Source organism: Marmota flaviventris, chromosome 13 (assembly GCF_047511675.1).
Source record: "Marmota flaviventris isolate mMarFla1 chromosome 13, mMarFla1.hap1, whole genome shotgun sequence".
NCBI classification, from domain to species: domain Eukaryota; kingdom Metazoa; phylum Chordata; class Mammalia; order Rodentia; family Sciuridae; genus Marmota; species Marmota flaviventris.
Genome location: NC_092510.1, coordinates 52,537,492 through 52,564,809, shown reverse-complemented (window position 1 = coordinate 52,564,809; position 27,318 = coordinate 52,537,492). Strand labels below are relative to the sequence as shown.

Genomic DNA, 27,318 nt, shown 5'->3' with positions numbered 1-27,318 from the left:
TGAGAAAGGCAGTACCAGAAATGGTCCCAGAATGCAAGTACTCAGAATGGAATTTTGGAGATGATTACCCACCAATCAGGTGGCAATAAGGACACCATTTGTAGTGATCATTGGTGGACAAATCATCACAATTATTAACATTTTCCTGTGGGGGTTAGGGTTAGGTACAGGGAGAAAGTGAAGTTACACATGGGACTTGAAGGGTATAGGGCAACTTTAATTATAAAGACTGTAGCACTATTTTGGTAATTGCTTTGAATATCCTGAAAAAAAAAAAAAAGATGGCTACAGGTCAGCCAACCATGAGCTATGAAAGCCAGAGAACCTCTAGGGAAGCCTTTGGGAGGTCCCTACCTTCTGCAGCATGGAGCAGACTCTAATAGAAATCCAAATCAGAATCTGTTGAGACAAAACTGTAAAGAAAATGGAATATGCAATTTTAATAGTATCTTACGTCTAAGTCAGGGAAAGTGGAACCCAGAAAACAGCAATGGAACTGGCTAGGTGCATGAGGCCCAGAATCTTGAACTTGGGTTTTTCTGAATCATCCCACCTGACAGACAAATTCTCCCTCCACTTCTCTAGGGAAGACCAGCCCTCCCCTTGCTTGAAGCCCCTCAGGTTCCACCCTCCTCCACCTTTAGGCTGCTTTTTAAAATCTCAGCCCTTGCTGCCTCTCTCTGCCTCTGGGAAAATGTTGTCACAGATTAGTCACCCACAGCAGAGAGATGCAGTGCCTTCCCTGCAAGAAATAATCCACACCATGAAGAAAGAAGAGACTAATACACACCAATAGGTACGAGTTATACATGTGGGAGTGGGAGAGTGAACTGGGGATGGGAGTTAGGAATACAAGGCTGAACTGGGAAAGATTTATTGGCAGACCTGATAAAATTGGCTTGTTAAAGGATCAAGGGCTTCAGCAGCATATGACAGGGAAAAGGGAGATCTTAAGTTCTGCCTACATTTGAGCATTTTAAAACCACCAGGGGAATTTGTCAGTCTTACTTTTTTTTTTTGGCCAGCAGAGGGCAATCTAGGCTCCATGAAACTACTTACAGGAAAATAAGAGAAAGGAGGGGAGGCTATAAAATACATAATCATCAGATGGCACTAAAATGTTGGTGTTTGGATACATTATGTCAGTCAGTCCCAGTTTCCCCAGACTCATGAACTATCTTCCTCCGCCCAATTGCTATTTACTATGCAACAATTTCAAATCCTTGATTTTTTTTTTGGGGGGGGGTGGGTATTAGGGATACCCCTAATATGAACTGAGCCACATCCCCAGCCCTATTTTAATTTTATTGAGAGACAGGGTCTCACTGAGTTACTTAGTGCCTTGCCTTTGCTGAGGCTGGCTTTGAATTCAGGATCCTCCTACCTCAGCCTCCTGAGCCTCTGGGATTATAGGCCTGTGCCACCTCGATGGTCCTTGATGTTCTTAAACAGAAAAACCAAGAGAAGAGGCTATGTTGCTGTCAGCATCAGGAGCTGACTTGTGCATTCTGCAGCGCTTTTCACTGTCTTGTCATGGAAATCACTTGCACTACAAGGTGAGAGGAAGCTGGTTCCTTCTTTCTCCTCAATTGCTGGCCCATGTCTATTAATTGATCCTCCTCCAACATACTCACAAATCAATATTCCCAAGTATGAACCAGGGTTTCTCAGAGTGTGGCTTTGTCAGGACCTGCAAACAAACCATAGGGTGGGACAGGAGCTGTAAAATATGAGAACCCTGGCCTTACTCCTGGTGTGGTCAGGACCCAAGAATCTGCATTTTAACATGCGTCCTTTGTGATTCTGATATGCACTGAAGCTTGTGACCCACTGATCTAAACAAGAAAAGCAAGAACTCTGGCAGTGGCCCCATGTGGGGCTTTTGAGTCTACTACAGACAACCCTTTCTCCTGACCCCTCAGGATACAGGAAGTTAGCAGTGAGGCATCAAGGAATGGCAGGGAAGAGAGAAGATAGAGACTCCAAGTCAGCACAGACTCAGATCAGGATGCCTTTTGTCCTCAATTAAAAAAAAAAAAAAGAAAAATCACTGGAGTTCCTGAATTTGCAAAATCACTCTAGAGTAAGGGTAGAAAAGAATATATCAAATATTATTGAATCAATAAACATGAATACCTTAAAGCAAAAAATTAACAAGAAAAAGTCAGTGAGCAGTTTCCTGCTTATTTAGAACATTTGTATCTAGAGGAGTACTTCCCAAACTCCTGGGAATCTGAGTCATTTGGGAAGTAGACTGGGACTCTCCAGAGCATGTTGAAGCAGCCACCAAAGCATGCCTGAAGTGCCACCTCTCAGGTCTGCAGAATATGCCTGGATTTTCCCCACTCGTCATTCTACATAGAAAATTCTGTTGTGTGTGTGAGCACAATGAACAATTATTTGGGGAAAATAATAATAATGAATAGTGTGTTAATGTTTCCTTATCATGTTCAACACCACAGGCAGGGACTAAAAACCAGGAAACAGCTGACCCTTCCCAAGAAGTTGATCTAGTAGAACAGTGATACTCCAAGCGTTGTCCAGGGATGGGCAATAACACCATGGAGCTTGGTAGAAATGTGAATTCTCAGGTTCTGGCTCCAGACTTAGGACTGGTTTCTGGAGGTGGTGCTCAGACATCTGCTTTAACAAGACCCATGATTCTGCTTATTTAGAATACCGATTCACATCAGCACTGCAGATTTTTCCTAAACCTTTCTGATGGTAAATATAATTTCCAGGCCCCTCTGTGGGCAACTCTTGAATCAGAGCAGCTGGAACAAAAACCTTGAATTCAGTTTGTACAATCAACCCCAGGTGCGACTTTTAGGAAGGTTGAGGTACTCTAGGTCCCTTCCTGATCTCTTATCTACCTGAGTTCTGATGAAGGCAGATGCTTGGATAAGAAATGTACATTAGAATCACTGGTAGAGTTTTTAAAAATAGATTCTCACGTTTTCCAAACTCCAGCGAATCGTATCCACCTTCTGTTCTAAGCAAATGGTTTTGAGAAGTTCTTTGCTTTTGCTTTTAATGTGGACGATTTCACTTGTCAAGCATTGTAGCCTTCTCTAAGTGGAAGGCCACCATCATCTACTCATTTGCACTGAGTGACATTTAAGGGCCTGAACTTTAAGTAGCTAGCACTCAATGAGCCTTAAAAACAGCTTCGCTGGTCAATTTGACAGCTCCTTTAACCTGGAGTCAGAACAGGTCTCAACAGTGGCGCCCAGAAAAAGCTGTTATTGGCCTTGTTGTATTGCATGTCTTCTCCTCCCCCAGCCATCACCCAGAGTTCTTAGCGCAGATGTCACGCCTCTTTCTTCATTTTAAAGTCTGTCCTTCCACCCCATCCACAGGGGATGATGGGCAGTGGGCATGTTAAGCAGTTGTTAACCTGGTTGGTGAAACAATGGGTTTTAAAATGAGACCATATGGTTTCATCCAGAATGTTAGATGCTATCCTGGAAGTAACAGCCTGAGAAAACACTGATTTCCTAAGCAATACTTGCAGTGATGGTCCAGGTTATATACCACATATACATAGTCCCACAGAAGTTTCCATTCCTGGTCATATTCTTATTGTGTACTTATTTACAAAGAAGATAAATTGAGTGTGGGAGGGAGGACTATGTTTCCAGATTTTTCTCTTTAAGACCTATTAAATCTATTTGAAAAATAGAGAGACAATTGCCCCACTGAACTTGTTTACCATTTTAGGTTCAGTTTAATTCAGTTCCACTTCTATTTCTGAAAGTTCGTTCTGTGATTACTTTGAAGGGCAAGTATTTTGGAGAAGTTTAACTTCCACTGATAGTCCACAGAGTTGTCTATTCTTTTCTATATTTAAGATTTCATTACAAACTATTTACTATAGTTCAATAAAAACAAGAAATTCAAACAGTTATGAATCTGCTAAGTGTATCAGTAATAATCTCCAGAAGACTCCCTGAAAAAAAAAAATTTTTGAATCCTGGAAATCTATGGTCAGGGCACTTTTATTTCAATTGTCATTGACTCATAATGATATTACTCTATTTGGTCAGGTCTTGATGTTAGTTATCCTTTAGGTCACAAAAATAACAATAAACAGATACAGCTGATATGACTATATCACACTAAAGATAATGGAATGCTTTATTGGTTCAAATATGGTTGAATGTCTCTTTCTGGACTCACTATTCTGTATAGTCTATCTATGCTTCTACTGTTGCATTAACAGTATACTACCCTAATTACTAAAACTTTGTTTTAGATTTATATAGGGTAAGTCCTCCAAGTTTGTCCTTCAAGAAAAAATATCCCTTTGCTTTTACATGTAAATGTTATAAGGCTTGAAATTGAATACAAAGAAGCAAACATTCTTAGATTTTGGTTGAGACCACATCGAATATTTCAACAGGTAAATTTGGAGAAATATCTTACCTTTACTGAACCGACTTTTCCAATCCAGAAACACAGAATACCTCTTCACTATTTTTCCTAAAACATATTTCATAATTTCATATGCAGAGATCTTGCTAGATTTCTATCTATAGGTTTGACCTTTTGATGCTTCTGTAAATTTTTTTAATTGAAATTTTCATCTTATACAGAGTAATCCTATAAAATTCACTTATTAACATTTTATCTTAAGATCCTTCTGGATTTCTACATTCACAACAATGTCATTAGTAATTTTTTAAAACTGAATTAATCTTTAATAATCTAGAACTCATGTAGTTTGCGTAAACATCGTTTTTGTTAGGTTAGTTCACATATGTAAGTTATTCAAACTCTTCATGTTAGTTTCGAAAATTTGGCTTACTAGTCTGAGCATAAAATAATTTAAAGGGTACCTAATATACAAAGAGCATGTTTATTTTCTTGGAAGCTTTGGAAATACCTATTCTGTGTGCAGCTTCCCCTGTTGCCATCCGCCCAGTGCTGCTACACACAACAAGAGAAAAGAATGCTGGATTTTTTATTTTATTTTATTTTAGAATGCTGGACTTTGACCCAACTGTTTTTCAATATATATTTGTTTCTCTTCATGTATGAAAGGAAATAAAAAGACTGGTTGATGTGATAATTTCATTTGCCCTTTGTTGTGTTATTATCTTGCTGTTGCCACTGGTGCATCTTATGGGATCTTGAGACCTCCCCTCTTCACGTGTCTCATCTCTCAAGTTCTTCTCCTTCCTGGAGTTAATGGAAGTTACCAAAGTCCAGCTGGCTTCTTGCTGCTGGAACCTTCCTACTTACAGTGAGGTAGAAAGGTGGTTGGAGTCAGGTCTGGGTGCAACAGGAGACAAAGGAGACTGAAGTGAGTCCTCTTCTACCCACTGTCAGGCCCCCAAAATGGACACAAAATGAAGAAGCAGAGCCTCTGTGTTTGTTTTCAGCAATATTTATTGGAAACAGCAATGCTTCCCGGGTGAGAGTTTATACATTAAGCAGTAAGATTTGCCTTTCACTCCACATGATCCACTACTGCAGGTGGCACATCGGAAGCAACACATTAAATCTCTGAAATAGTCTGTACAGCTAGATAAATAGAACTCTGGATACCTAACAGGACTTTCATGACTGATATAGGGGGAAAAAAACAACACTGGTAAGTTTACACACAGCACTGTACACACCAGATGGAGATGGGATAGAAGGGACAGATGTAGATGTGATGACTGAATTGGGAGAGGTTTTGCATATGCAGTCACAAACCTTAAACCGCTAAGCACAAAAATCATCTTTATTTGGTCCTCATTGAGGGCAAATACACACAAATGATGTTCAAGGAACACAAGGTAAAAGTGGAAAGGAAAGACATTTACTGTTTCTTGGTCTATGAAGTTGTGGGAAATGGTTACTAGTATTTTTCTCCTTATATCTCTGTGCCTAAAGAATTTATGTAATGAAACATATAATTCATGAATAAAACTGAAGGGAAGATAACTGTTCCCCCTTCCCTGTACCCTCCAGATATGGTCTAAATATGTACATGGCTTCTGTACAGTAAGAAATTTGAGCTTGAAAACCAGATCTTTTCCCAATTCCTCATAATGGAGAACTTCTTCTTTTCAGCCCTTTCTACAATATGCCGATTGCTGTCTCACTTCAAAATAAATGAGTATCTCTCTCCCCTGGCCCACTGGATTTAATAACAGGGAGTAAAGAAAACAGGCTGTATCTCAGAAATAGGCATCAATGGGGAGAAAAAAGTGACTGTTTCCAGAGAAATGCTCTGAGCCCATCAATAATACTTTTCTACTGCTGGCATCAGGAAACTAATTCATTCAGACCAGAAGACAATTTGCTGGTGAGGGAGGCTTTTTTGACAATTCCATGCCTCACATATTTAGGAAGGGACAAAGTGAAAAAGAAAGAACTTTCTCCTCTTTGAATGAAGAAGTTGAGGTCTGAATGGCCCCTAGGTGATAGACAATATCTTCAGTAGGATGGTTTTTCTGTGATGTGGCTCATGGTCATATTCTAAGAGACCACAGCCTCCTGAGAACTGGGTAAACAGTAGTTCTGTGACTACCAGCTAGTCTCAGATAGTGTTTAAAAGCACATGCCATGCCCACCAGGCTTGGAAGATACCATCCGTCACCAAGGCTCCTGTGGGAGCACACAAGTCAACCCAAGACACTTGTGGGGCATGATGACTTGGTCCACTGCGGCCTGCACTCAAGATGTGTTGTAAAGCAGCATTATCAAAGCAGTGGTTAAACTTAACTATCTGGGTCAAGAAAAGGTGAGCCAGCCAGCATAATTTTCTAATGGGGTAGGGCAACCAGAATTTCTACATAATTGATGGGGAAGAAGCCTGACTGGCCATGAAGCATCCCCTCATACCAGTTCTCATCAATTTGGTTGGTGAGTGTGATGATGTCACCCTCTTTAAAACCCAACTCCCCTTCATTTTCAGGTTCAAAGTCATACAGAGCTCGGCAGCAGGGCTGATCCATTGGGACACCTGGGAGTAGGAACAGGAGAGAAGAACACAAAGGATATTTAACTTGCAGTATCTACTGCCTGCTACATCCAACTGGCTTCTTGTTCCCCTTCTTCCTTCCCATATACCTCTCCCTGCCAATGCTCCCTCTTGCTACTAGACTCCAGCATCGCTCCAGGGCCATCTTGACCCTAACAGTTTTCAGATGCTTACTTCAATCTTTGGAAGTTGTTGGATATTCCTGTTTCTATTCTCAATATGAAAAAATGGCCACATCTATTCTTGTGATACATTCAGCAGCATTCATTAAGGTTTGCCTTCTCGACAATACCCAGAGATGGGAGACCCTATGACTTAGGGAGCTTATAATGAGATCTAGGTTAGTAACACAGCATGGCCAGAATCCTGTTATATTAGCACTTTAAAATCCCTGCACATTTAAAATAGGACAATTAACTCCATGTACAATGCTTTGCATCCTCAGAAAAACAGTTAAGTTCTCATTCGTCAAAACAAAACAAAACAAACAAACAAACAAAAAAACCTCACCTCTGGAAAACTGCTGTAATGCACAATAATAAAATGCACTGGGTTCAAGTTCTTACTCTGTGTGACCTTGCAAAAGGTCACCCTTGGTTTCTTTTTTTCCAAATTGGAATTAACAATAGAACTTACTTCATATGATTATGTCTACTAAATTAGATGATGTTAAAAGAAATATAATTCATACTTGGTAAAATGTTGAAGCTCAGAGCTATGATGGTAGATAAAAATAATGTATTCCACTTTAAGCAAAATAATAAGGGTTGGAATCATATCTTAAAATATAATCTATCTGGGGCTGGGGATATAGGTCAGTTGGCAGAGTGCTTGCTTCACATGCACAATGCCCTGGCACCACACACACCGTGTGTATATGTGTGTATGTGTATGTGTGTGTATGTGTGTGTGTGTGTGTACACACACAAAATGACCAAATATATTAATATAGCCCACATATGAATATGGACCCAAGTACATACAGCTCCCATACAAACTAGCTGTCTTGGCAGAGAAACAAGGTAATTAATATTTTATTTACAGAAAGCCCCAAATTAAAATGAAAAGCAAAATATACTACTGGTTTCTGGGTAGAAGCACTGTTACAGATAATTTATATGACTAGTCCTGGTAGCCAGAAGCCACTGCTGTTGACATAGGGAACTCAGCTCAGAGTTGCAGAGGTGAGAGCAAGGACAGAGCTGAGATTCATCTCCGGGTTTCTGTCTCCTTTCCTTTTCAGCTCCCTAAGAACATCTATCCAAAGTTTTCTCCTAAAGAACATCAAGCAATGAAGATGTATAGAAAATAGGATAAAGCTGCATATATCGAAAATTCTGTATCTAGTAAAAGACAGTTCCCATGTTTTAACCAAGCCGTGTCATGGAGTTAGCAATGCTTCAAGCACAGGCTTTGTCTGTCCTATGGATAGGGGGTGGAGAGCGATCGTGACAACTGAGAGAATGTGTTATTGGGTGTGCATCAATATTCCTTGGAAAAAACAAAACTTAGCTTTCGTAAGACCAACCTCAGTTACCACCGCACCACGAACTGGTAGAGGGTGGGAGTAGAAAAAAAAAAACCTAGCAGGTGCTGAGGTTCAAAATACATCCATCTGCAAATATATTGAACCATATGTTCCTGTGACTCAAGAAATCCAGCTCCACACGTTCCTGGAGCTGCTGTCTCTGGGTGATGTGGGGTATATGTGGGTGCACACTGCCCAGGGGCTTCATTTTCATTGTTGCATGCACAGGAGGAAAAAGGCAGGGAAAAAAGAAGACATGCCCAGCACCTTCCTGTGGTACTTCACCACCACAAAACAAGGCCCACAATCAAATGTGTCTCCTAGGAAGTCTGTGTGTACTGCTGAGTAAGAGAAAAGGGTCATGCAAAGGAAGTTTTGCAGAAAAGTGGTGGAGGGAAAGAAAAGGAAAAAAGATTCCTTTAACAGTTTCTACCCAGCAAGCCACTCCATGAGACTTGTGTTACTGTACATTTCTCATGCAGCCAGATTGAAATCCTGGAAAAATATTGGCCATGTGTCCAAAGCCTAGGTAGTGAGGTCAGTGATCTGTGCTCCTTACCTGCAGGCTTAGGAGTGCCGGTGTGGGAGAGGCCTCCATTGGGCTGCGTGCTGTCTCCAGTTGAAAACTCCAGGCTCATTCGAGGTTTAGGCTGATATTCTCTTCTAGGCTGAGATGAAGCTTGTCTTATTCTGCACAGAAGAGAAAGAGGAGAGGAAAAAAAAAAGGTTGGGTTGATTCAGGAGCAAAAACAGAAAGCAACAAAATCAAGGAGATGTTGGGCCACTTGCCAGTCTACTATGACAGAATGTGGAAAAATCAAAGGAGCCGTAGTTTCCTTCTGTGTGTGGACCTGTGCTCTTAGTGATGTCCTCCTTCAGTGTTATCCTCACTGTCTTTATTCATCTATCAGTCCCTCACTTCCTCCCTCCTTTATTCAGTGATTTATTCCACTATCCACTGTGTGAAGTGCCAGGAACACAGAGGTGATTAGGATACAATTCTTGCCCTCAAGCAATTTATATTCTGTAGGGAACAGCACAACAGATTATCAAATTACAATAGTGTTGTCAAGGAGAAATCTGCAAAGTGCTGTGGAATTTGGGGTGGGACTGGGGGTAGGGAGCAGTCCCCCTTACCTGGGAAAGGTAGAGAAGTTTCAGGAAAGATGCAAAAGATCCCTAGGAGTTATTTCCAAAAGAACACTGTGGAAGAAAGCTACTCTAGAACAAGAGAAGGTTTAAAGGGAAGGAAGAAGGAAATACTGAGAGGAGTGAGAGGTCTAAGATAGTGGGGGAAAGGGAATGAGGGAAAGCAGGAGAAAAATGGAAAGGTATGGCTGATAACACATTCTGCATACCACTAAGTATTTTCCACAGCTTCAGATAGTGGATAAGCAAAGAACACCAGAGATATGCAAGCATGGAAGGGGCTAAGGGTATGGTCACTGTAGAATGATACTGACTTTCAACATATTTCAGAGGAAAGAAAGGAAACTGGTCCCTTTATATTCAACAGGTATCACAAAGGCACATACTTCTTTAGTAGTCTGACATGTATAGTTTTAACTCTTTCTAGAGGCTTCAGCGATACATACATTCCCACAAGGCACAGTGCACCAAAGGAAGCTGCATGATCAAAGCACCGAAGAAGATATTGAGGAGAGGAAGACCTAGCCAGATGCAAACAGGTGACATTTCCAACAGTGCAGCACAATACCATTTGTGTATTTACTGTGCACTAAGCCATCTATCTGTTCAGCTATGTGAGTCTAATCTGGCCATAATCTGAGAATAAAGGTTGCTGGGTGATCTTTTAAGGTAGGTGTGTGTGTGTGTGTGTGTGTGTGTGTATGTATATGTATGTATGTGTGTATATATATATATATATATATATATATATATATATATATATATATATATTTAGCAAGATTATCCTGCTTCATCTGGCTAAGTAAAATAACACATATATATAGTTGCCAGCCTACAATGGTTTGACTCAATAATTTTTTGATTTTTGAAGGTGCCAAAGGGATGCAGATGGAACAGAATCCACACTTCAAATTTTGATCTTTTCTGGGTTAGCAACATGCCATACAATACTTTCTCACAATGCTGAGGGCAGGAGTCGGGGGAGGGGAGCCACAAATCCCAGTGAGGGATATAATCACAAATATAAACAATCCCTATTCTAAAGTGCACTGTGTGTTAAGCTATGTTGTTCCATAACTTATGTATATTAAATGCTTTTTACACTTTGGGTTTATTGACTATAATCCCAATGTAAGTTAGATAAGCAGCATCTGTAAGATAATGTAGAGTCACTGCATGTAGCTCTGCAGGCTGTGTCCCCAAATTCAGACAGCCCATTTGCACAGAGAACTACTATAGGTCTCTTTGAAGTGCATCTATGGAAGTAGAACAGGTATATGAAAATGGCTCTCTCTGTTAGTGAGAGAGTTAGGACTTTATTATTCTGTTAGGACTTTATTATCATTCAAAGAAACCTGATATGAAAAGATGCAGGCATTCAAATAGGTTGTGCTTGCCAGTGAGCCCCAGATCCACACACTGAGTGCGGCTATGGGCTCCCTAAGCCTCAGTTTGATCAACTGTTACTTAGACAACAAGGATGTTTTAAGAATAATTATATGCATTAAGTCTCTTGCTGAACATCTGCTCACAAACTGCATCCATCATCATCAACAGTATCCAGGTGTCCATCTGTGACAGTCAGTATAGAATCCAACCTATCATAAACCCAAGCCTAGATCCAAAAGAACAAAGTAAAATGAAGCACAGACAACTAATCCACAAGATGTCTATGTAGGATCAACAAAAATTTTGGCAAAAGTTTTGTCTCCAAATGTATTCTATTACTCGGTTTCTTTACATCATTTTATATCAAGGAAATGTGAATGAGAAATGCAAGGAAGTGTTACCCACCTTTCCTCCAGTCTGACTGTGACCTGCTGCAGGATCTGCACTGCCTGCTTGTGGTACTCCAGCTGGGCTTGCACAAGCGCAGAGAGCTGGCTCACCTGTTCAATCTGCAGATAGAGGGCAAATCATGCCTCAGTTACCAGGTTACTGTCCTGAAGCTCCTACTACTTACTGTCCCACACATATGACTGTGCCTGGCAATGCTGATGACTGTGTGGCAGTCCAGGCTAAGACAGATGTTCTGCAGGCTCCAAATTCCTTACAGATAAGAAAGCATCCTTGTTCTTAGAACCACATATATCAGTACCAGGAAGAGCAGCATAAGTAAGAAACCCCGTGAAGATGACATCACTCTATTAAACAGTCTGATGTCTAATTACCACCTTCTAATGATGATGTGGCTTCCTTTATTGATTTCTTAAAGGAAAAAGATCCACTGACTAAAGGACTCTTTGTTCCCTATACTTTTTATCCTAAGTTAATATCAGTGTTGTAATAAAAATGTGAATATTGATTGCTCACATAGGTACCATGGAGGTAATATAGTCTGATGGAAAACCTTTGGTCCTCTCAGAGCTTCATTTGTAGTGCAAAGGGGTTTGATTATGTGACATCTTGAGTTCTTTCTAGCTCTAATATTCTTAGTATCCTTAGTTATTCTTCATCTTGAATCTCCCGCTGTGTTGTGACCTGAGCAGTAGCCTCCTAGTGAACAGAGGTGATGTTACCCTGAATTTGAGGTATAGGGAAGGATCCCTGAGATTCAGGTTTCCTATGTTATTCCTCCTGAGTATTTAGGTGGACAAAAGTTATTTCACATGAACACAAACCTATACCACCTCCTGATGGTGAAAAAGACCAGATTTGTTCAATATGCCTTCCCTGCCACAGGAGGAAGACAGCTAAGTGATGTAATGGTTAATTTTAGGTGTCAACTGGATTAAAGGAGACCCAGATAGCAAGCAAAGCACTATTTCTGGGTATATTTGTCAAGGTATTTCCAGAAGAGATTAGCATTTGAATCAGCAGAATGTGTAAGGAAGATGTGTCCTTATCCAATGTGGACAGGCACCATCAACTTGGCTAAGGGTCCAAACAGAGTAACACTGCAAAAGAAAGGAAAATATTTACTAGCTCCTGAAACTAGGCATCTGCTCCTGCCCTTGGACATCAGAGCTCCCAGTTCTTCAGCCTTCAGACTTGGTTTCCAAGACTTGCACCACTAGCTCTCCACCTCTGCCTGGTTCTGGGCCTCTACCCTCAGACTGAGAATTGCACATTAACTCCACTGGTTCTCAGAACTTCAGTCTTGACTGAGCCATGTTACTGGCCTCCCTGGTTCTCCAGCTTTTGGATGGCATATTGTGGGACTTCTGAGACTATAATTTCATGGGCCAATTTCCCTGATAAATTCCCTCTTCTGTATCTTTATCTATATCCTATTGGTTTTATTTCTCTGGAGACCCTAACCTAAGTAATAAATACATAATATCTATGAACATTTTGGCAAAAGTTGCTGAGCAGCTGATAGGGTAGGAGGTAGAGATGAACAAGGACAGGAAAGCTGGTATAACAGGTCTTATTGCATAAGTGAAATGAGGAAGGAGGATCTTTCATTGTAATTTCAAAGCTAAAAGAATTTAACAGAATGTAATGTCTATAGCAATAAGCAATAATTTAGCACCCTGGGTATGCTTTTAAACCATCTCATCTATATCCCAAGTGTAATACCTATACTACAATCATCATTCTCAATAAAAATTACCTTTTCAAAGACAATGTCAACTTTACTTCAAAATGCAGAACGTCTTAATCTATGTTGGATGCTCAATTCTGAATGTATTTCATAATCTCAAATCAATATACTTTGTATCAACAAAGTATTTTTTCAAATATTGGACTTACTCATGAATCATTACCAACATTCTTTTTCTCTTTGCACTAATAGTAATGTTTTAAGATTCCTCATCAGGAAAAAAAAATCTAGGTAAATCAAACTATAACAGTGCAGGAAAATACTACTTCTCTGTATACTTTATCACTTAAAATTATTTAAAAGAAATAAGCATCTATGTGTTCTTACCACATAGTATAATCCAATCTTAACATTTTTAATATCAGACTCTTTAACACATTAATCTACAGCCTCAATGATAAGATTAAATTAAAAACCACAGAAGAGTCACTTACATCCATCTCCAAAAGATTGAACATGCTTGACTCAGCAATTTCTTTAGACTCATCAAATTTCTCCAGAGCTTGACGGAGCTCTTCATCTGGAATCTTGCCTTGTCGTTTCTTCTTATAATCAAAGTCCAGGCGTCGACCTTCCAACTTCTTTAGATGATGCTGAAAAAGTCAAGGGCATGAATATGCTATGAAAGGACTTACAGAAAAGGTCCACTTGCAGCTCACTTATACGTCATGCCTATCAGCCTCCAAAATAAGACAGGCTACATTTCAAAATGGCACACTGCCAGAGAAACAAAAAAATACACATTAAGGAGGCAAATATTTCCAAATGTGGAGAAATATCTTCAAAACTAATTAAGAATGAGAAAGACATTGTGGGAAATTACATTGTCCTTTATTTTCTGCCTTTGCCAGCCAAAGTCAAGCTGGACTTTGCCTTTCCCTCCCAATGATAAGGGAATATGTGTGCATATCCTAAACACACTAAAAAGGATATACTCAGCCCACAAGTCTCCATCTTTAAGAGAAACTGTATCTCAGGAAAAGGCAGGGCAAAAACACTTTCCCTGAAATAATGTACAAAGGAATGGAATTCTTGATTTTGTAATCATTCAGTCTATTAGAATCACCTAAATTGTTCATCAATAAAATAAATAATTCCTAATTACCTAAATCAAAACATCCAGGGCTGGGCCTGGGAATCTCTATCTTAACCTTGTTCCAGTTGATTGTGGCAGCTTTTGGGAATGTCCTGATTTAGCCTAAGCCTCCTCCTGACAGGTGATACAACTCAATCACAAAGCCTCACTCAGAAGGATTTCATCTAATGCTCCACAATGAGCTTCAATTCTTCCTTGCACTATCCCCAGTCAGGTTGCCCAGACTCTGCCCAGCACTGTTAGTGGCCAGGTGGGAAAGTTGCTTTCCAAAGTCAAAAGGTACTTTCCCCACCCTGAGAGCTGCAGCCTTCTACTACTAATGACTGGAAGAAAATGCTGGACTTTCCCTTTTTCCTGGATATGTCTGGAGTGGAAGGAAAAGAAAACAGAGCTTGGAATGACAAAGAACTGAGAAAAAAGAAGGATGAAAAATATCCTTCCCTCCCACTTCATATCCTGCTCCCAGTCCATGGCTGATCCAAACTAAATGATATCTGTTCCTCTGGAACAGACATTATTTTAAAACATCTGAACTTTCAGCCAGCTGTGGGGTAGAACATGGGATCAGTTACAGTTTGGATGCAGAGTGCCAGTCTGCCATTTACTGGGTGACCCTGAGTGAGTGGTAGAGTTGAAGGAGACTTACACTAGAACAGGGAGAACCAGAGAACCGGAGTTCAAGCTACTGAAGTCCACTTGACAGAATTTAAGCTACATCAGGTTCAGCAAATATTAATTGTTCAGTTTTAGGTTCAGTGATTGAATGAGCAAACATCATATATCCAGTCAGAGACAAAGCCCATTGAATTTATCAGAAACAGCTCAATGGTTCTATAAGTTTCAGAAAGAGGATTATTGGCTACTCCTGATCAATCCCAATCATATTTTTTATAAAAATTTAAAAAAATACATTTAAAAGTGAAAGAATATTTACTTAAACTAACATATAGTCCAACTACATTTGGGAGGTGACACAGGTCTGGCAAATCATTCCAACTGATAAAATTATGTCTTCTCAGGTTGAGTCCATTATGCTTCCAGAGGGAAAAAATATCTGAAAAAACTAATGTGGAAATTGGACATAAAGAAGTCACATGTAATACACAAGAGTGGCACGTCACAACAGTAGGCAGAAAGGTATTATACTTCTAATTTCTCTTAACTTGTCTTGCCCTGTTGTTTTGAATTTCATGTGCCCAGTTCTGTCAACATAAATATTAACTTCAAAAATGTTTTCTAAAGGAAATGAGCATCTGGACAACTCCTACAGGACTAGTTGCACATACCTGAATTTCCCTCAAATCTTTGTCATGAAGATTCTGAAGAGGGTCAATGAAGTTCTGCTTCACTTCCATGTCCAAAGAGTCTTTCACTTCTGAAAGTTCCCGCATGGCCTCCCCTACCTCACCAAGTGCTGGACCTGGAAGGAGAGAAGGAAGTTCTTCTAACTCAAAGAACAAAGATGAGCTACACTTGCAAAAATAGGGCATTCACAGATGAAAATTCAGGATTACACATCCTAAAGATGACGAAGACCAGAGGGAAAGTGTAATGTCTTTTCCACTTAGGATGTTCATTTTGAGAACCAGACTCAAAGCCTCATGCTAAGGGGGAATAACCCTTATCATCAAGAATGTAACATTTTACTTTACTTTAAAAAAGTAATTTGTGAGGCTCTCTGCCCTCTGCTGGAAGTACCAGCTCTTGTTGATAGAGGACCAGTTTCAGACCAATGTATTTAGAAGAAGCAAATACTAGGAATGAAAAGCAGGTTCAACCAGGAAGAACAATCATCATGTCAAGAAGGACATGTCCCACATCACAAGGGGGTTAAGACAAGAGGTGTTTAGTGTCATCATTGAGTACTGGAAAATGTCGGTAGTGAAGGAATAAACCCTGTCTCACTTAGGGCAGTGGGATTAGGTACATATACAAAGGAGCTGAGATCTAAGAGAAAGCCCAAATGGCAGGATGTTGCTTTGTGCTGTGACTGTTTCCTCTGTCTCAATTCTCAGTTCCTCCCAAACACACCCAATAGAAAGTGCAGAGGCACCTGGGTATGTCAACCAAAGGAAAAGATTCAATTCTAGAAGTCTGTTGTAAGGACTGGATCCAATCATAGAAAAGAAAAACAAACTAACCAAAACAAGACAAATCACCTTAAAAAAAGGTGAAAATTTAAAAAAAAAAATTTGTTTCATGTATGTAAGATCTAAAACAAAAAATAGCTTGACAAACTGCCTACAGAGTTTCTTACCAGCAATACAGCCCCCAGGGCTAACCAGCGTAACTACACTGTGAAAAAGCATGGCACTCCTTACCAAAGTTGCAATCATCTCCAAGCTCCCTTCCAAACTTGAGCATGGCCTCTGCAAGTAGTGCCTCTGCCTGAGGATAGCCTGGCCCCTTCTCCTGGCCACGGATTTTTGACATGGTGTTGATCATGCTGAGCTTAGCTCTGGAAGCTGAAGGCAAAGAGAGAATAGGCTTTTGAAGTCAGCAATGTGGCACAGTGGAAACAGGGACAGATGAGGAAGCAGACCTCAGACTGGCCTATAATCGGCTCAACGATCAAAAACCGTACCTTTATCCTTCATGGTTTGGGCTTTACTTGAAATATGTGGGTGTTGATGTATAGATAGACATAGATATACATTTGGATATAGACATAGATAAATAGAGATAGAAAGATATCAATATAACATATATATGTAAATAAATATAGATGTGTTGATATATAATCACTAAGGTCTCTCTTTTCCCTTAAAATCCTATGAGGAATTATATAGAAAAGGCAAAGCTATTCTCAGAGAAGCAATAGTAGAGGCTCAGATCCTATTCTCATCTGTCCCTCCCTGTCCTCTCTTCATTCTGGTGGCTCCAGCTGAGAGTCTGTGGCACTTGGTGGCTCCATAGAGACCATTTTGGAAAATCCTGAATTATGTGATTATCTCTAACTTTATTCCAGTTTTATATATCAATTCTAGAAGTCTATGGAATAAAGTCCAAAATCAATGGTAAATTACTGAAGAAAATAAGGAAAATTATACTAGTCTATATTGGAATTATCAATGACAAATAAAGGTCAAACAGTGACATTTTCAAACACACAAAAGGAAGGTCACAAATTTTTCCCCTTCCCAGACTAATGGAAGGGTGAGCCTTTATGCCGTGTTTCAATGACATCATCTATAAAATAGAAGTATGTTCAAAATAGTCTCTTAACTAAGATTATGACACAGATTTATGAAGAAGAAACATAGTGTGCTCATTAAGAATTAATTACTTCTTTTGCACATAGTTACATCTGAAAATTAGTTTAATGCCTCAAAGATAGCATTTCAATTATTTATTTGGCTTTTATTTTTATAAAAGAAGATGCCTGGAAATTAGTTTCAATTTTAGTAGAAGAAATGGCTTTATTAACAAGATATTAAAGCTATGGTTTAATTTATTCTAGAATGCCTGGGTTCCTTAGGCTCACTGTTAGAACCTGGTTTGCACATTAACCCAGGACTGTGCCCAAGATCCCAGCTGCAGGGAAACCCCTGTCAGAACCACATCTAAAGGTACTTCTGGCATTCAGTGGCTGATCTAGTTCAAATAGACTCTTATTTAAACTCTGGGCCTCAATGATACAAACTGGAGATAAGAGAGTTATCAGGGGAGGATTCCCCAACCCTGCCCAGGGACGTTATAATGAGTGAGACAATTAAGGCCACGGCTGTCACAGTTTATAAGGACCTGAGGGTAAAGTCTATTTTAAAAGTAATTAGTGTGACATGTACATACTAAGTGCCATGATGGGGGACTGCTATGAGTTATAGGAACACGGCACTGTCCAACTTGTGGGGTGGGACACTGCAAAGGATTCTGAGAAGAACAACTCACTGAGTGTAGAACCACAGGGAGTACAGGCTGGCCAACGACACAGGAAAAGCTGGAGGTGACTGTAAAAATGTAAAACTCACCTTTTATTTACCTCCACTTTCCAAAGAAAAGTGTATCAGATATGTTAAATTTTTAAAAATAAAACTGTCTCATAATCACCCGTTTTCTAGAGGAAACTGTCATTAAAGTGGAATTGCAGAGCTGTTTCTGCAATCAGCCACCACTGAGACCCAGGAAAATCACAATCCCTGCCCTCACAGTGTTCACCGCACACTGAGGAGTTGGGCAGACAGGCAGTAGTCTGATAGGATAAATATTATACTGGCTGATACACACAAGGGGATGGGGAAAATGAAGAAGTAGTAACATCCGTACAAATAAAAGAAAGAAGCCAACACCTGATAATGAGGCACACAGAACGAACACATGGAACAGAGACCAAAGACAGAGAGTAGTGAAACCACCCCTGGTGGGTAAGCCTTCAAATCCTGTTTCGAACATTTTACATTCCACAGATATATTCTGTTTATGAAAGCTGGGTATTGATTAGTGCTTATACCTTCTTCTGTTAAAAACTGTCTTTGGAAAGCAATTTTAAACAGTTTAATATATTGTAGCTGATTTTAATATTCCTCATTTTGACTGTTGCTGAATTATGAATAGCCCTGTTCTCTTACTAATTACTTAAAAACATCTTTGATATATTCCACATCTTTACAACAAGGAAGAATAAAGCCATATTTTATTATTTTATCTATTTATTCAAATGATCAAAAAAAAACCCTATTAGCCCACATTTGAAGAGGTTGGCTTTTAAGTTTATTCACAAACTCATTAAATTTTTATTAAGAACCTTGGTTTGGTAAAAATTCTCTGTTCTTGAAAAATAACATCAGATCTTGGAATTACCGTATATAAATGTTAACAATCATTTCAAATGATTTTCTAAAGAAAGCTGAGTATGAGCCTGGAAAATACAAATATAAAACATTAAAATTCCTGTAATGGGACCTCAGCCTGGATTGTTTGTCCAAGTTGTATTGTGACCCTGGAGACCTAAATCCCTTTTCTCCTTAAAGGGGCCTGACTATTCTCCAAAATATCTTCCCCTGCTTCATCACTTGGTTTTCTTACAAATGATTATATTCTCTCTGAATATGCCAAACCTTTACTTTCCCACCATCACTATCTTAGTTCATTTGGGTTTACTGAAAAAGTGGTTTCCTATCCTAATAGCAATCTCTCCCCTGGGCCATGAGAGTAGGACCCTGGCATATTGGTCTGCGTATCTCCCAGTTAGGGTCAACACAAAGCTGTGCACACTGGAGATGTTCAACACATCTGCTGAAGGCATGAAGAAATGAATGAGAAGACCATCCTAGAAAAGACAGAGCACAGTAGTAGTTTGCATAAATGGACTGCTCACATGCTGACCACCCCCTGAAGCACAACAATGGAAACTAGAAACCTTGTTTCTTTAGTTGAGAAATAAAAGGTATGGCAATTCAACGGATTTTTTTTTTTTTTAAAGAAAGAAAACCCCTGACCCTGTGAGCTAGGATTCTGTGGCAGTTACTATGTGCACTGTAGGACTCACCAACTGGTGTGTTCAGAGTGTGGGTAGTATTCCTGAATATATTAAGGGCTTGGTCCCCAGGCTGGCATTATGTGGAGGTGTTGGAACCTTTGGAAGGGGGGTCTAGTGGAAGATTCTTGGTCACTGGGGGTGTACATGTCTCTTCCTGTTCTGACTTGAGAGGTAACCATTTCTTTCTACACATGCTCCTAAGATGATGTGCTCTAATCTACTGCCCCCACCAGAGACCACACCAGCATGAGCAACAGAAGTTTTCTTAGAAAACAATGAAACAATACCTCCAAATATCTTAGAGAAAATAAGGAAAATTATACTAGTCTACACTGGAATTATCAATGACAAATAAAGGTCAAACAGTGACATTTTCAAACACACAAAAGGAAGGTCACAAATTTTTCCCTTTCCCAGACTAATGGAAGAGTTCCACTAAAATGAAATCATAAATCTTGAAAAGGGATAGGTATGAGATCTAGGAAATAAACAGGAACCCAATGTAAAGAAGCAGGCAGAGGGAATCCCAACATGACTGTAAAGGGAGCTAACAAGACAGTCCTAGAGCCAGGTGCGGTGGCACATGGCTGTAATCCCAGCCATTCAGGAGTCTGAGGCAGGAGGATCACAAGTTCAAAGCCAGCCTCAGCAACGGTGAGGCACCAAGCAACCCAGTGAGACTGTGTTTCTAAATAAAATATAAAATGGGGCTGGGGATGTGGCTGAGTGATTGAGTTCAATCCCCAGTACACCCTCCCCCACGAAAAAAAAAAAAAAGATTAAGAAAAAGACAGTCCCAATATTTCAGGCACCACAGGCAACTAGACCAACATAACCAAATGTGTTCAGCTCTGAGAGCCATGAGCTGCGAAGGCGCAACAATCTCTGTGGATCCACAGGACTAATTCTGAAGTTTTCTTTGCTCCTATGCTCCCACTGGGATCATGCTGCAGTTGCCTGCCGTCATACCATAATTTATAATGTACCCTTTACTGGGTTCCTCTTCTTCCCTGCTCCCCTCACAGGGTTTGCTGAAATCACCTTGAAAACCAGTACTTGTGCTAAATCCTTGTCTTGTGGCTTGCTTCTGAGGAACTCAAACTAAGGGAGTAGTCAATCCAGAGTACAGCATCAGATGTTTCAAAGATGATGAACACCTGATGAGTTTCACCATATTTTGTGAGGAAATTCATATGTGAGGCACAGCTTGGGAAAGAATCAGTGAAAGGTACACAAAATGTTCTGAAATTTTAAAAATAAGACAAAGATTAACTCCATGAAAATCAAAAAGATACACGAGAAAGAAAATACTATTATATTATTCTACATGCCTCAGCTTTGTATAAAGTTTATAAGGACATAAAAATTAAATACTGATGTAACAAGAATTATGCTACAAACATACCAGAAAAATGAGAGAACAGAGGTATGTGAAAAATAGGGAGGTAGAAAAAAAAACAAGTGATTCCAATCTTCCAAATTGGGAATCAAATGGAAAACATCTAAAACTGAAAAACTAAGCAGGATCAACATAAATATATTGTTTTAGGATTGGAAACAAACAAACAAGCAAAAAAAAAAAAAACACAAACAAACAAAGAAATGGCCAAAAGAGCCTTCAAACTGTTGCTTTATGAAGCAGAAATGGAGAATGGCTGCAATCCTGGGGGGACTACTATGTTTTATAAAATGTTTGTAAACTACTCGCTTTTTAATGTTTGTGTATTACTTCTATTCTAAAGAACTAAATTTAAAATATTTCCATATATTTTTCCCATAGGGAAAAAGGATGTTTAAAACAAGTCCTCAGTTAAAGAGGGTTGGGGGGATAGTTGTCAGAACTAAGCTAAATAAAAGAAAAAAAGAAAGAAAAGTCAAGTCCTCAGCTGGCCGTGATAGCACACACCTGTAATCCCAGCCAACTGGGAGGCTGAGGCAGGAAGATTCCAACTTTGAGGCCAGCCTTGCAACTCAGTAAGATATTCTCTCAAAATAAAAAATAAAAAGGGCTGGTGATGCAACTCAGTGGTCCATGAGTGTCCCTGGGTTCAATCCCCAGTACTGACAGATAGTTGAACTGATAGACAGTCAGACAGACAAATGAAACAAATCCTCATCTAGTGACTGAAGTAGATAAACAGTATTCTGCCTTGTGGCCACTGCCCCAACCTCAGGGACCTTTCAATTAAAAGGTTTGATGAAAACATATACTCACTGGTATAAAGACAATTGTCTGGGAAGAGAAAAGTTAATAAGGATTGACAGGTGGAATCTTATCAGGAAGCACCATCAGGAGAGAGGGTTTGATGTCTACAGTGACTTCTGGAAGGAAATTTTTGGATTGGACTGAAACAGCAGGAAGTGAAAATGGGATAACCAAAAAGGGCTCTACTTAGATAAACAGGACAGTTTCTATTTTGAAACTATGCTCAAAATCTATGCTATCTTTTAAGGAAGACAAATGAGGGCACCTAAGCCTCAATCTTCATCAACACCCAACTCTGAAGCATAATCTGCAGCACCCTGACCATCTTTCTAATTCTGGGAACAGCCAAAGGGAAGTCCAGGCTCTGCTGGGAGTTAGAATGCAGCTCCACATGCCTTGCCTAAGCTATTTTCCTCTGACCTAAAAGCAGTGTCCACGTGAGTCAGTGGACTAAAGCTACCTGTCCAATGCAGCAACTAGCCGGAAATGCTGAACATCCAGTATCTCTGCTAACTCTTAGTTTTTAAGATTTTTATTTCTTCATCTAAATTAATGAATAGGGAAATAAATTACTATTAGGTCTTGTCTTTCATGGAAAGAAGCAGAGTGTGTTAAATTAAGCATTAGTTTTGAACACATGCAGACATAGGTAGAAATTCAGCCTATAAATCCTGTTGTTAGCTATGTATCCCTGAAAATTATCTCATTCATAAAGCTGTCACCAGTACTCAAGAATAAACAGAGAACCAGGCTCTCCTCAGGCAGCATGTGTTGCAATGTTCCATGGACATCTTGGTCGTGCAGGGAACCACATTTCTGAGAGTTCCTGTTTCCATGGACCAAAGGGAGGTTGTGTAAGGGCTGGGAGGCAAAAGTAAAGTGGCAACTATGACACTTTGAAGGCTGTCATTGGCTAAAGGAGCCAGAGACAGATGCAGAGGAGAGAATGGGTTACAGTTTGTCCATGATGTTTCCCATTGTGAGCCAAATCATTTCATTTAAAAATATGAATCTTCTCATAAAATTCTTCTGTACACATCAACTTTTCTAATCCTTAAAGAACGCCTCCCTCCCTGTTCAAAAGCACCCTGACCTTCCTCTGTGCTCTGAAATGGAGCTAGTGGCTGCTGGTCAAGTCTTATCACTCCAACTCTGTCTGATGGGCTGGCTGGAGTATGGTCAGGCTTTGGGCAACTGGCCTGCCTGCCTTCCCTTACATGCATTAAACAGTATGAGTCCCAAGATGGCCAGGCCTCTCCATTTCTCCATTGGTACACAAGGGTGGATTCCTATATCTCAGGTGGTCTAAGAGCCATGACTTGGCACTTAACCACACTACTCTTCCCTGAGCAACCTGGATTTTTGAAACACTTCATCTTTAAATCATACCGTGAAGTTCTGCTTTATGTGAGAATGACAAAAATTGATCTCACAATCTCCTTGAATTAGGGAACAGACTCTCGTTTCCCTTAACCAGAGAGGGTTCCTAAGCTAAATGAAGGGCTCTAAGTAAAATGATTTTTTTAAAGATCCAATTTAAAAAATAATAAGTGGGGGCTGGGGATGTGGCTCAAGCGGTAGCACGCTTGCCTGGCATGCGCGGGGCGCTGGGTTCGATCCTCAGCACCACATAAAAATAAATAAATAAATAAATAAAGATGTTGTGTCCACCAGAAAAAAAAAAAAAGTATGTTACACTGGAAACTAAATTACTACCCTTTATACAAAAAAAAAAAAAAAAAAAAAAAAAAAAAAAAAAAAATCTAAAACTTCAGTGCCTGGTTGAATTGTTATTTACCAAAAATATGTTTTTAAAGGATTTTCCATGGAATATAATAAAATTAGTATTTAATAACACCTGCTATGTGAAGAAGATTGCTCTGGAGACTGCTGCAAGAAGGGCTCTGCCTCTGACCCCAAGGAGCTGTCATCCATTGGAGACCCAGAAAACTCACTCCCCAGCACCAGGTAAAAAGTAGGGCCATGCTTTGGGGGAGGTTATAAATTCACACAGAGAAGACATCAACCAATTCCCCTAGAAGAGTAAGGGTGGGGAAAGCTAATGAAGCAGGTGACACTAATCTGATCTGCGTTTTCTGAAAGAGTCCACTATACAGGCAGAGTTGGGAAAGGCCATTCTCAGCATCCGGAGAAAAGGAACAAGGCACCAGAAAAAGACATCAAGTGTTCAGAGGGTGCAGAGCCACCAAAACTCTCAAGAACAGCAGGTAGGAAGACAAACTGGTAGAATATTTTGGATAATCACTTAGCAGCATGATTTGACCTGAACTACAAGCTATAGTTCCACCTCTAGGTATATGTCCACCAGAGGTGTGTACACATAGTACAAAAAAGGGACTATTTAAAGTAGCCAGAGGATGAAAACACCTTTATTTTGCTGGTGACAAAATGGACAATAAACAGTGCGTTTTCTCATGAGGGAACATTCAGAGATGAGACAGGAAATGATAACTACACACAATAGCAAGTGCAAAGTCAAACAGAAAAAGGTAAATCACAGGAGCACCTGATGTGCTTAGGGTTCTATTTAAGTGAACTTATAAGACAGACAAAAGTGTCTGGTGTTGGAAGCCAGGAAGCTGGCATCAGGAAGAGCTTCTGGGATCCTGAGTATTCAGCCTGAGCTGGTTGCCTTTGTGCAGATCATCAGTTTATACTATGCAACTGAGTAACATACTTTTGATCTGTGTACTGCCCTGCTAATAACACTGGTCCAAGCCATGTCATCTTCAGCCTTGATCATTAACATATGCCCCCTGCTTCTATTCTTGCCCCCTAGAATCTATCCTCCATATGAGAGTCAGGGTGCTCCCATTCAGTGTAAGTCATGTCACTCTTCCACAAACCCTTTAATATATTCTCATGTCATTCAGGTGTCACTCTTCCCCAAACCTTTTAATGAGTTCTCAGGTCATTCAGGGTAGAAGGCCCAGTCCCAACAATGATTCTGAAGTCCTATGGGCTCTGACCCCATGGACATGCCCCTCCTGCTATGGCTCTTTACTACTTCCTGAACACACCAAGAACACCATCTTCCTAGACTCAGTTACTTTCTATTTTCCTTACTCTTCATTTTTCCTCATTGCACTGAGAACCACCTAACACAAAATTTTTATTCTGTATCAACCTCACTCCACTGGGGAAGGGGCTTTGTTTCATTTGCTAATGTATGCCCATGGCTTAGGACATTGCCTTAAGATAAATGTGGCAAATAATTGAAGAATCTGAAGACTTTATTTATCCCCAAATGGAAAAAGTCAAAGCTTCCTTAATGTGAAGACTGGAAATGATGTCTGTAGGGCACTTTCTGGCTGAGCTTGGCACTTAACAGAAATACTCATTCAAACAAGTTACAACCATCACAACAAAGTCTGTGTGGTACAGAAGTAGGTGAACAATGAGGACACTGAGATGAACAGATGTGGTACCCCAAGATTTTCATTGAGAAGAGGAAAGTTTACACAGCATAATAAACATGGCTTTAGGTGTAAACATCTGATGTTGCCTGTGGTGTAACACTGAGGAGAGGGACGAGAGAGCTCAATCTGGGACAACAGAATGAAGCTGGTAAGTGACTAATGTAAAAAAGGTAAGAAGGCTGCTATGGGTTGGATTGTGTTCCCTCAAAATCCATGTATTTGGAAACAGGGGTTTTAGAAGTTAACTAAGATTAAATGAAGTCATAAGGTTGGAATCCTAATCTAATAGCTAGTATAATTCAGTTATGTGTACTCTATTCTGGGTATTTTAAAGAACGGAGTTTGTTCAGTAAACACAAAGGAGAAAGACAAACTCTAGAAACAGGATCGAAACACATGAGTTCTTAAACAGCAACATGCACCAACTTTAATTTCTGTGTTTCAAATAAAAAGAATATAGAAAATTATGTATAAAGTAGATTTTAGGATTTATTCCTTGTAAAACGTATGAGAAAACTAAGAAGAGATGTCCTTATAAGAAGACTTGTAAGAAGGCTACATGGGGGCTTGGTGAGAAGGTGAATGTCTGCAGGCCAGGAGGAAAGCCACCATCAAAAAACAAATAGCCAGCACTTTCAACTTGGACTGCTCAGCCTCAAGACTATGAGAAAACATTTTTTCTATTGTTTAAGCCAGCCATCTATGACAACACAAGGGAACAAAGGTTACACTCTGAGGTTCTGGGACATGAATTTAGGAGGAATACTATTCAAGCCACTATACTATCTTTCAGATGATTATTTTAGCAAACTTGATATAAAAGTAATTTTTATGAGCTTGCTGAATTGCTACATTTATGATAAAACCATTTATTATAATTTTCACTTCACATGGATTTCTAAAGTTCTATCTCTTAAAGATTCCATCTGGGGTTGCTATTCTTGGATTCAGCCACTAAAAAAAAATTAACTTTGAAAGAAGCCTTATAAAAATAAAAAATATTGATTTCTAAGTGATTTATTTATTTCTTGGATAATAATTTTTTTATGGAAGCTTTATTTCCATAAGAACATAAGAATGTGATCAATGAATGAATGTGTGATCTAAAGTTTTCACAGATACAAGACACAGGTCCCTAACATCCTCCCTGCTCTGAAGGTCTCCTTGCCTCAATCTCAAGGTATTCTCTGGGCATCTGCTGCCTACTTCCCTGTGGGGACTACTTTTCTGTGGCTATAGTATTTCTGGACTCAGCCAGCAGTGCTTTAGGGAGACAAATGACAGTGTGTTTTTCCATGTCTACCTTTAGTGATACCTTGTTGGCAATTTAAAAACGGCCATAGGAGACTTTGCAACACAGATAACTGGCAACTGCCACAAACTAAAGTTTTTCTTCTAGAGAGATTGTTAAACTATTAGCACCATTAAAGCACTGAGCAGTGATTAACTTTCCAGCTAGAGGAGAATTTTAATGTTCTCCAATTCTCATCTGTGCTGGCTATACTATTTGCTTAAAAAATGAAATAGTTCAAACACATGAAGAAGTATCAAAAATAACATAACACTCATATACATACATTATTGAGATGTTCCTTATTGAATACCATGTTCCTGATCATCTCTGAACAGGTACTTCTTGCTAGCGGTTCTATCTATTGTGTCTCTAAAATAGGGTACAGCACACTCATAAATAAGTCAGTGTTGAAGTTTTATATACATTTGTTGGAAACACATTGATATTTGCTTTTTTTAAAAAAAGCCTCAGAGGACCAAGCACAAGTGATGTTTTTTTTTTTTTTTTTTTTTTTTTTTTAGAGAGAGAGAGAGAGAGAGAGAGAAGAGAGAGAATTTTAATATTTATTTTTCAGTTTTTGGTGGACACAACATCATTGTTTGT

General features: G+C 39.5%; 1 protein-coding gene across 3 annotated transcripts in view; it reads right to left on the bottom strand.

Moving 5' to 3' along the window:
- Positions 1 to 5,373: 5,373 nt before the first annotated feature.
- Sh3gl2 (SH3 domain containing GRB2 like 2, endophilin A1) overlaps positions 5,374 to 27,318 on the bottom strand; it is a 216,784-nt gene continuing 194,839 nt past the window's right edge. For 2 of the 3 annotated variants that reach the window (XM_027950597.3, XM_071600665.1), the window contains 6 exons: positions 16,618 to 16,761; positions 15,583 to 15,716; positions 13,635 to 13,793; positions 11,448 to 11,551; positions 9,064 to 9,194; positions 5,374 to 6,958 (listed from right to left, as the gene is read on the bottom strand). In XM_027950597.3, coding sequence (XP_027806398.1) covers positions 6,759 to 6,958; positions 9,064 to 9,194; positions 11,448 to 11,551; positions 13,635 to 13,793; positions 15,583 to 15,716; positions 16,618 to 16,761 — 872 coding nt within the window. In that variant the 3' untranslated portion in view covers positions 5,374 to 6,758. The remainder of the gene's footprint in view (positions 6,959 to 9,063; positions 9,195 to 11,447; positions 11,552 to 13,634; positions 13,794 to 15,582; positions 15,717 to 16,617; positions 16,762 to 27,318) is intronic. The other variant, XM_071600664.1, reaches the window with a different exon arrangement.